General features: G+C 33.6%; 1 protein-coding gene across 1 annotated transcript; it reads right to left on the bottom strand.

Moving 5' to 3' along the window:
- Positions 1–3,235: 3,235 nt before the first annotated feature.
- LOC137236270 (uncharacterized) lies at positions 3,236–9,005 on the bottom strand. Its single transcript, XM_067758825.1, has 2 exons — positions 8,676–9,005; positions 3,236–6,042 (listed from the first exon to the last, which is right to left on the bottom strand). Exon 2 carries the CDS (start codon positions 5,886–5,888, stop codon positions 3,342–3,344), a length of 2,547 nt encoding a protein of 848 aa, XP_067614926.1. The 5' UTR covers positions 5,889–6,042; positions 8,676–9,005; the 3' UTR covers positions 3,236–3,341.
- Between the last annotated feature and the right edge of the window lie 1,074 nt (positions 9,006–10,079).

The following is a 10,079-nucleotide window of genomic DNA, read 5'->3' as shown; positions in this document are numbered from 1 at the left end:
TATCCACCTTCGTAACCAAGCTTACTCACGGTGGAAAAGGTACAAAACAGTCGAAGCGCATAGCTCCTTTAAAACAGCTCGGCTTACTGCAAACAAAGCCATAAGGCTGGCCAAAGCAAATTATTTTAAGTATAAGTTTAGTTCTGCTTTGAATACAATAGAAAAGTGGAACAAAATCAAACAAATAGGAATTGGTAAGCCCAAAAGTGACCTGTCTCATCCCCCTGATGTCGACATCAACGAAATAAATAATACTTTTGTAAGACTACCAAACTCAGCCGACAATGTGTGTATTGATAATTACTCCGTGCGTGTTAATGTTGACACTAGCCCTTTCGAGTTTGTTTGTGTCGATAATTGTGATGTTGTCCAAGCCATACTTTCTGTGAAGTCTAACGCAATGGAGCTTGATGGTATATGTTCAAAGTTTTTAAGTCATTCTTCCCAAAATCCTTCCCCACATTACTTACTTGGTCAACTCAATTTTGACGACCGGTGTCTTCCCAATATACTGGAAAGCTGCAAAAGTTATTCCAATCCGTAAACAAAATAATGAGTATCGACCAATAGCCATACTCCCTTTCCTCTCTAAGGTCGTTGAACGTATTCTACATGGGCAAATCGTATCATATGTACATGAATACAAGCTCCTGTCAGACAGTCAGTCCAGTTTCAGGTCAAAGCGGAGCTGTACAACGGCACTATTATCTGTGACAGAAGAAATTCGTGAGCGAGTGGATGAAAGTTACATTGCCTTCTTAACACTTCTTGACCACTCTAAAGCTTTTGATTCTGTAGACCACACTCTGCTCTGTAGGAAGCTGGAAAACTTATTTAACTTCTCTGGTCATGCAGTTGCTCTTATAAGATCATATCTTGGCGATAGGACTCAAGCAGTATGTATAGATGGTGAAAAGTCTGACTTCCTACATGCCTTAAGAGGCGTCCCTCAAGGCTCTATCCTGGGTCCTCTGTGACTGTTCTGTATATCAATGACTTATAAGTATTGTAATGTTCATATCTACGCTGATGATGTGCAGTTGTTTACGTGTTGTCCTCGTGATCAAACTAGCTTGTCCATAAGTAACTTAAACCACGATTTGAATCAAATATTTTCATGGGCTACTATGAATGGCTTATGTATAAACCCGAATAAGTAAAAATGTATTGTTATTCATAGAAGGTCTTTTCCCACTAATGATTTAGAGAATGTAGTGTTCAACAATTCCGTTATAGAATACGTAGATACGGCGAAAAACTTAGGTGTAATTTTTAAAAAAACAATGACATGGAAAGACCATATTTTTAGAACGGTTGGAAAAGTGTATGGAATGCTTCAAATACTATGGTTAATACAGTATTTCACGCCTTTGCACATAAGACTACTTCTGGCTAAAGCGTACTTAATACCTACGCTACTCCATGGTTGTGTGATTTACTCAAACTGTGACTATCTGTGCAAGAACAAACTAAATATTGTTTACAACAACATTGCTAGATATGTTTATGGGTTGAAAAGACTTGACCACGTATCACAACATGATGAAAGGTTGCTAAATATTTCTTTCAAAAATCTTTTAAAAGTCAAAACACTGTCCTTCCTCCATAAATTGATACACACGAAGTAACCTGACTATCTATATCGTAAGCTTAGTTTTCTGCAATCATCAAGATCGTTGCTTCTTCTTAAGCACATTAGATACCGCACGCTAACCCCTGAGCGCCAATTCTTTGTTACTGCAATACGTCTTTGGAACTCCCTACCTACAAGTCTTCGACTCTTAAGTAATGCTCTGCACTTCAAAAAAGAGCTAACATCATTTTTTAACGACTCTTAAACTGGATCTCAAATTGTTGTTGTTAAAATGTTCATTTCTAAGTCCTTTTCCTATCTCTGTGTCTTCTTTCTTTATTTGTTAAATACTATTCGATCTATGACCAGCCAAAGGTTATCATCACTTCTGCTGTCTTTTAATATTTATTTATTAATTACTTTTCTTTAGTTTTAAGATTTACATTTACATACATAAATATTTCACTATTATACGTTATACTTAATTTAATTGGATTAATCTAATTTATTATTATTATAAATGTTCAATTTTTATAGCTTATGCTATTCATGACTAGCACTGTTAAATAATTTGTCAAAATTGTTGTGCTAGGAACAAATTTTCAAATAAATACATACATACATACATACATGCATACATACATGCATACAATGTGCGCGTAAATTTATACAAATTGCGTAAATGATTTTTATACTCAGTTGAGCAGAGCTCACAGAGTATATTAAGTTTGATTGGATAACGGTTGGTTGTACATATATAAAGGAATCGAGATAGATATAGACTTCCATATATCAAAATAATCAGGATCGAAAAAAAATTTGATTGAGCCATGTCCGTCCGTCTGTCCGTCCGTTAACACGATAACTTGAGTAAATTTTGAGGTATCTTGATGAAATTTGGTATGTAGGTTCCTGAGCGCTCATCTCAGATCGCTATTTAAAATTAACGATATCGGACTATAACCACGCCCACTTTTTCGATATCGAAAATTTCGAAAAACCGAAAAAGTGCGATAATTCATTACAAAAGATAGATAAAGCGACTAAACTTGGTACATGAGTTGAACTTATGACGCAGAATAGAAAATTAGTAAAATTTTGCACAATGGGCGTGGCACCGCCCACTTTTAAAAGAAGGTAATTTAAAATTTTGCAAGCTGTAATTTGGCAGTCGTTGAAGATATCATGATGAAATTTGGCAGGAACGTTACTCCTATTACTATATGTACGCTTAATAAAAATTAGCAAAATCGGAGAAGGACCACGCCCACTTTTAAAAAAAAAATTTTTTTAAAGTAAAATTTTAACTTGATGATTTTGATTGAGCTTTAGGCCAGATTATTGAATAAAACTTCTTTTTTAGTAGTATTCAAAATATATTTATTTTTCGATATTTCGACTTCAATCTGAAGTCATCATCAAGAATCTACGAAAAGAAAACAATTAACATTTTTAAACATACATTTCCGTAGCAAAAATACGACTTACACATATGGATATGTATGATCGACTGAACAGAAATTATGACAACATAATTTTAGTAAAAACAAAAGAGCGAAAAATATAAATAAAGATAAATCAAAAACTCCCGCGAATATAAACAATTTCATGTACCGCAAGTATAAACAAAAAACATATGTATACAATAAAAATTGTGTCAACAAAAAATAAAAATATATATATATATATATGTATGTACGTATTTAATGTATGTTATGCTCTCAGCATTGCTAGAGTTATTGTTCCAGCTTAAGTTTAGTGAGTGTGCTTAACTAACAGCAGCGTGATGTTGTTGTTTTAAGACCAAATTTCTGTAGGTTTGTGCACAATGGTCTACATCTGATTTAAAATTCATTTTTATATCATTAGGGGTGTTCAAAATGTGTAAGGTTTCTAAAATGAAGCGCTTATTATAATGTTTTTCATGTTCCAGAATGGTTACGTTTTCAAAATCTGGATAGTGTCCCGTTTCTTTGCAATGAGCAGCCAATGCTGTCTTGTTTTCTGGATTATTATTTCTCAATTTAATATTCGATTTGTGGGCGGAAAGCCTCGTCTTTAGTTTAAGTTTAGTTGTCCCTACATATACTTGTTCGCATACGTGGGACCCGTCGCCGTTACATGGAATTTTGTACACCACGTTGGATTTCTCATGATTTGGTATTTTGTCCTTTAAATTACTATAAATTGGTCGTAGAGTGTTGTTGTAAGTAAACGCGATTTCATATTTCTCTTTGTCATATAAATTTGAACCCTTGATTCTTTCAGACACTCCCGGGATATATGTCATTGATTTATAAATTGTATCACCTTTCTCGGTTGTATTATTATTGGCGTTCGCTGTGTGATGTTTGTGAATCAGTTTGTTTATAAGGGACCTGGGAAAAGAATTTTGTTCCAGGGTTTTTCTAATTATGGCTATGTTTTTGTTGTGAAACATCTTATCACTTATGTTAAGAACCCTTCTTATAAAATTTTTCGCTGTGTTCAAAATAGTGTTGGGTGCGTGTTTGGAATTATAATTGATAAGTCTACCCGAAGCTGTTTGTTTTTTATACCAATCAATGTATAACTTATTATTATTTTTAATTATTAATGTGTCAAGGTAGGGAAGTCTGTTATTTTTCTCCACTTCCATAGTAAATCGTATGGATTTGTAATATGTATTAAGTAGTTTAAGCATGTTTTCCATTTCGCTCGTTTTGACGATGGCAAATAAGTCGTCAACGTATTTGGTTAGCAATCGGGGTTTGCTTTTTGATTCCATCTCGAATCTTGTTAGCAGTTCATCTAAAACAATGTCAGCTATCACTGGGGAGGCTGGAGATCCCATTGGCATACCTGATCGTTGTTCGTAAATTTTGTCGTTGTATTTAAAATATCTATTGTCCCTCACGCAAAATTTTAATATGTTCATGAATAATTCTTTTGTTAAACATGTGTGCTCTTTAATGTCAGTCCACCTGGAGGCAATGATGTCGATAGCCGCATCCACGGGAATGCTGGGAAACAAAGAAACCACGTCAAACGACACCAAACTCTCATCATCGTAAATGTATGTGTCTTTAACTTTTTCTTTGAACTCTGTGGAATCTTTGAGATTGTATTTCGAAGATTTTGTAATATTTTTAAGTATACGGACTACATATTTACATAAGTTATAGGAAGGGGACCCGATGGATGAGCAAATCGGGCGCAGCGGTATGCCATCTTTATGGATTTTTGGTAAACCATAAATCCTGGGAGGATTTGCAACTTTGGAAATTAGGAAGTTCTTTTCTTTTTCTTCTATGTGGCCATTTTTAAACATTTTCATTACTAATTCATTGTTTTTGTCCTGTAGCTTTGTTGTGGGATCTCTTTTTAGGACCCTGTAATCAGAAATATTGTTCACAATAATTTGCATTTTCCTCGTGTAATCATTTTTCTCCATCGCTACAGTGACATTGCCCTTATCCGCATTGAGTATCAGAATTTGTTTGTTGTTTTTGAGAAACTTTTTTGTAGAATGTAAAGTCTCGCACATGAATTTGTCAAGAAATGAGTGTGTACTCTTTTTCATGTATTCTTGTATCAATACCGTGAAATTGTTTCTTTCGATTTCTTGCCTTTCTTTATTTTGCACGGTTTGGATAATATTTTCTCCGTCGGCTATACATTTGAAAAGGGGGAATTTTTCTTTTTCTAATGGTAAAACATGTTTTGGACCTAGAGATAAAAGCCATTGTGTGTCTTTGGGGATGTCTAAAGATGTTGTGTTGCAAAAATATTCTGGTACCGCCCTAATGTTGTACTTTTCTTTTTCTTTCTCTCTTAAGTTTTCGTATTTAATAATTTGTGTATTTCTCACTTTTTTGCTAAGATTATTTATTAGGAAATCCTCGCTCTCAAAGAATGCCGTTGAGTGATACGGGTCGAGGTTTAGTGTTATTTCTGCTTTTAGTCTACTTTTCAATTTTCCTTTTTGTCTTCGTAGATCATGCTTTATACGTATAATGAGGTTAAGGAGTTTTATTTGCCCATTCTCTATGTACCTTGACACAACTTTTTTAAACTTACATGGGATTTTATTGTTGTTGATATTGTTGTTGATGGTGTATGTGATGTTCTTGGTTGCATCTATGATGAACTTTGGAACCAAACCGCTTCTTTTGCACCTCTCCAAAAATTTTGTCGATTCTGCCAGTCGAGTGATTTGTTGTGTGGTTTGTTGGTAGCGTCTAATTGATCTTTTCGTGTGAGTGTCATACTTGACTTTGATTGTTTTATACACTTTGTGTGTATTGTTTTTTCGGTGTGCTCTCCGATTCTCCATTTTATTGGTAAATTTAATAGCCTTGTTTAATATAATTTGATGATTTTGATTGAGCTTTAGGCCAGATTATTGAATAAAACTTCTTTTTTAGTAGTATTCAAAATATATTTATTTTTCGATATTTCGACTTCAATCTGAAGTCATCATCAAGAATCTACGAAAAGAAAACAATTAACATTTTTAAACATACATTTCCGTAGCAAAAATACGACTTACACATATGGATATGTATGATCGACTGAACAGAAATTATGACAACATAATTTTAGTAAAAACAAAAGAGCGAAAAATATAAATAAAGATAAATCAAAAACTCCCGCGAATATAAACAATTTCATGTACCGCAAGTGTAAACAAAAAACATATGTATACAATAAAAAATGTGTCAACAAAAAATAAAAATATATATATATATATATGTATGTACGTATTTAATGTATGTTATGCTCTCAGCATTGCTAGAGTTATTGTTCCAGCTTAAGTTTAGTGAGTGTGCTTAACTAACAGCAGCGTGATGTTGTTGTTTTAAGACCAAATTTCTGTAGGTTTGTGCACAATGGTCTACATCTGATTTAAAATTCATTTTTATATCATTAGGGGTGTTCAAAATGTGTAAGGTTTCTAAAATGAAGCGCTTATTATAATGTTTTTCATGTTCCAGAATGGTTACGTTTTCAAAATCTGGATAGTGTCCCGTTTCTTTGCAATGAGCAGCCAATGCTGTCTTGTTTTCTGGATTATTATTTCTCAATTTAATATTCGATTTGTGGGCGGAAAGCCTCGTCTTTAGTTTAAGTTTAGTTGTCCCTACATATACTTGTTCGCATACGTGGGACCCGTCGCCGTTACATGGAATTTTGTACACCACGTTGGATTTCTCATGATTTGGTATTTTGTCCTTTAAATTACTATAAATTGGTCGTAGAGTGTTGTTGTAAGTAAACGCGATTTCATATTTCTCTTTGTCATATAAATTTGAACCCTTGATTCTTTCAGACACTCCCGGGATATATGTCATTGATTTATAAATTTTATCACCTTTCTCGGTTGTATTATTATTGGCGTTCGCTATGTGATGTTTGTGAATCAGTTTGTTTATAAGGGACCTGGGAAAAGAATTTTGTTCCAGGGTTTTTCTAATTATGGCTATGTTTTTGTTGTGAAACATCTTATCACTTATGTTAAGAACCCTTCTTATAAAATTTTTCGCTGTGTTCAAAATAGTGTTGGGTGCGTGTTTGGAATTATAATTGATAAGTCTACCCGAAGCTGTTTGTTTTTTATACCAATCAATGTATAACTTATTATTATTTTTGATTATTAATGTGTCAAGGTAGGGAAGTCTGTTATTTTTCTCCACTTCCATAGTAAATCGTATGGATTTGTAATATGTATTAAGTAGTTTAAGCATGTTTTCCATTTCGCTCGTTTTGACGATGGCAAATAAGTCGTCAACGTATTTGGTTAGCAATCGGGGTTTGCTTTTTGATTCCATCTCGTATCTTGTTAGCAGTTCATCTAAAACAATGTCAGCTATCACTGGGGAGGCTGGAGATCCCATTGGCATACCTGATCGTTGTTCGTAAATTTTGTCGTTGTATTTAAAATATCTATTGTCCCTCACGCAAAATTTTAATATGTTCATGAATAATTCTTTTGTTAAACATGTGTGCTCTTTAATGTCAGTCCACCTGGAGGCAATGATGTCGATAGCCGCATCCACGGGAATGCTGGGAAACAAAGAAACCACGTCAAACGACACCAAACTCTCATCATCGTAAATGTATGTGTCTTTAACTTTTTCTTTGAACTCTGTGGAATCTTTGACATTGTATTTCGAAGATTTTGTAATATTTTTAAGTATACGGACTACATATTTACATAAGTTATAGGAAGGGGACCCGATGGATGAGCAAATCGGGCGCAGCGGTATGCCATCTTTATGGATTTTTGGTAAACCATAAATTCTGGGAGGATTTGCAACTTTGGAAATTAGGAAGTTCTTTTCTTTTTCTTCTATGTGGCCATTTTTAAACATTTTCATTACTAATTCATTGTTTTTGTCCTGTAGCTTTGTTGTGGGATCTCTTTTTAGGACCCTGTAATCAGAAATATTGTTCACAATAATTTGCATTTTCCTCGTGTAATCATTTTTCTCCATCGCTACAGTGACATTGCCCTTATCCGCATTGAGTATCAGAATTTGTTTGTTGTTTTTGAGAAACTTTTTTGTAGAATGTAAAGTCTCGCACATGAATTTGTCAAGAAATGAGTGTGTACTCTTTTTCATGTATTCTTGTATCAATACCGTGAAATTGTTTCTTTCGATTTCTTGCCATTCTTTATTTTGCACGGTTTGGATAATATTTTCTCCGTCGGCTATACATTTGAAAAGGGGGAATTTTTCTTTTTCTAATGGTAAAACATGTTTTGGACCTAGAGATAAAAGCCATTGTGTGTCTTTGGGGATGTCTAAAGATGTTGTGTTGCAAAAATATTCTGGTACCGCCCTAATGTTGTACTTTTCTTTTTCTTTCTCTCTTAAGTTTTCGTATTTAATAATTTGTGTATTTCTCACTTTTTTGCTAAGATTATTTATTAGGAAATCCTCGCTCTCAAAGAATGCCGTTGAGTGATACGGGTCGAGGTTTAGTGTTATTTCTGCTTTTAGTCTACTTTTCAATTTTTCTTTTTGTCTTCGTAGATCATGCTTTATACGTATAATGAGGTTAAGGAGTTTTATTTGCCCATTCTCTATGTACCTTGACACAACTTTTTTAAACTTACATGGGATTTTATTGTTGTTGATATTGTTGTTGATGGTGTATGTGATGTTCTTGGTTGCATCTATGATGAACTTTGGAACCAAACCGCTTCTTTTGCACCTCTCCAAAAATTTTGTCGATTCTGCCAGTCGAGTGATTTGTTGTGTGGTTTGTTGGTAGCGTCTAATTGATCTTTTCGTGTGAGTGTCATACTTGACTTTGATTGTTTTATACACTTTGTGTGTATTGTTTTTTCGGTGTGCTCTCCGATTCTCCATTTTATTGGTAAATTTAATAGCCTTGTTTAATATAATTTGATGATTTTGATTGAGCTTTAGGCCAGATTATTGAATAAAACTTCGTTACGTTTTCAAAATCTGGATAGTGTCCCGTTTCTTTGCAATGAGCAGCCAATGCTGTCTTGTTTTCTGGATTATTATTTCTCAATTTAATATTCGATTTGTGGGCGGAAAGCCTCGTCTTTAGTTTAAGTTTAGTTGTCCCTACATATACTTGTTCGCATACGTGGGACCCGTCGCCGTTACATGGAATTTTGTACACCACGTTGGATTCTTGTAGGGACAACTAAACTTAAACTAAAGACGAGGCTTTCCGCCCACAAATCGAATATTAAATTGAGAAATAATAATACAGAAAACAAGACAGCATTGGCTGCTCATTGCAAAGAAACGGGACACTATCCAGATTTTGAAAACGTAACCATTCTGGAACATGAAAAACATTATAATAAGCGCTTCATTTTAGAAACCTTACACATTTTGAACACCCCTAATGATATAAAAATGAATTTTAAATCAGATGTAGACCATTGTGCACAAACTTACAGAAATTTGGTCTTAAAACAACAACATCACGCTGCTGTTAGTTAAGCACACTCACTAAGCTTAAGCTGGAACAATAACTCTAGCAATGCTGAGAGCATAACATACATTAAATACGTACATACATATATATATATATATATATTTTTATTTTTTGTTGACACATTTTTTATTGTATACATATGTTTTTTGTTTACACTTGCGGTACATGAAATTGTTTATATTCGCGGGAGTTTTTGATTTATCTTTATTTATATTTTTCGCTCTTTTGTTTTTACTAAAATTATGTTGTCATAATTTCTGTTCAGTCGATCATACATATCCATATGTGTAAGTCGTATTTTTGCTACGGAAATGTATGTTTAAAAATGTTAATTGTTTTCTTTTCGTAGATTCTTGATGATGACTTCAGATTGAAGTCGAAATATCGAAAAATAAATATATTTTGAATACTACTAAAAAAGAAGTTTTATTCAATAATCTGGCCTAAAGCTCAATCAAAATCATCAAATTATATTAAACAAGGCTATTAAATTTACCAATAAAATGGAGAATCGGAGAGCACACCGAAAAAACAATACACA

The sequence above is a fragment of the Eurosta solidaginis genome, unplaced genomic scaffold (assembly GCF_040869045.1).
Source record: "Eurosta solidaginis isolate ZX-2024a unplaced genomic scaffold, ASM4086904v1 ctg00001619.1, whole genome shotgun sequence".
In the NCBI taxonomy this organism is placed as follows: Eukaryota; Metazoa; Arthropoda; class Insecta; order Diptera; family Tephritidae; genus Eurosta; species Eurosta solidaginis.
The sequence above is the reverse complement of the archived record's forward strand: the minus strand, read 5'-3'. Positions and strand labels throughout refer to the sequence as shown.

Excerpts from the sequence above, each read along its gene's own strand:
- LOC137236270 (XM_067758825.1), bottom strand. The coding sequence starts at position 5,888 with ATGGAGAATCGGAGAGCACACCGAAAAAACAATACACACAAAGTGTAT.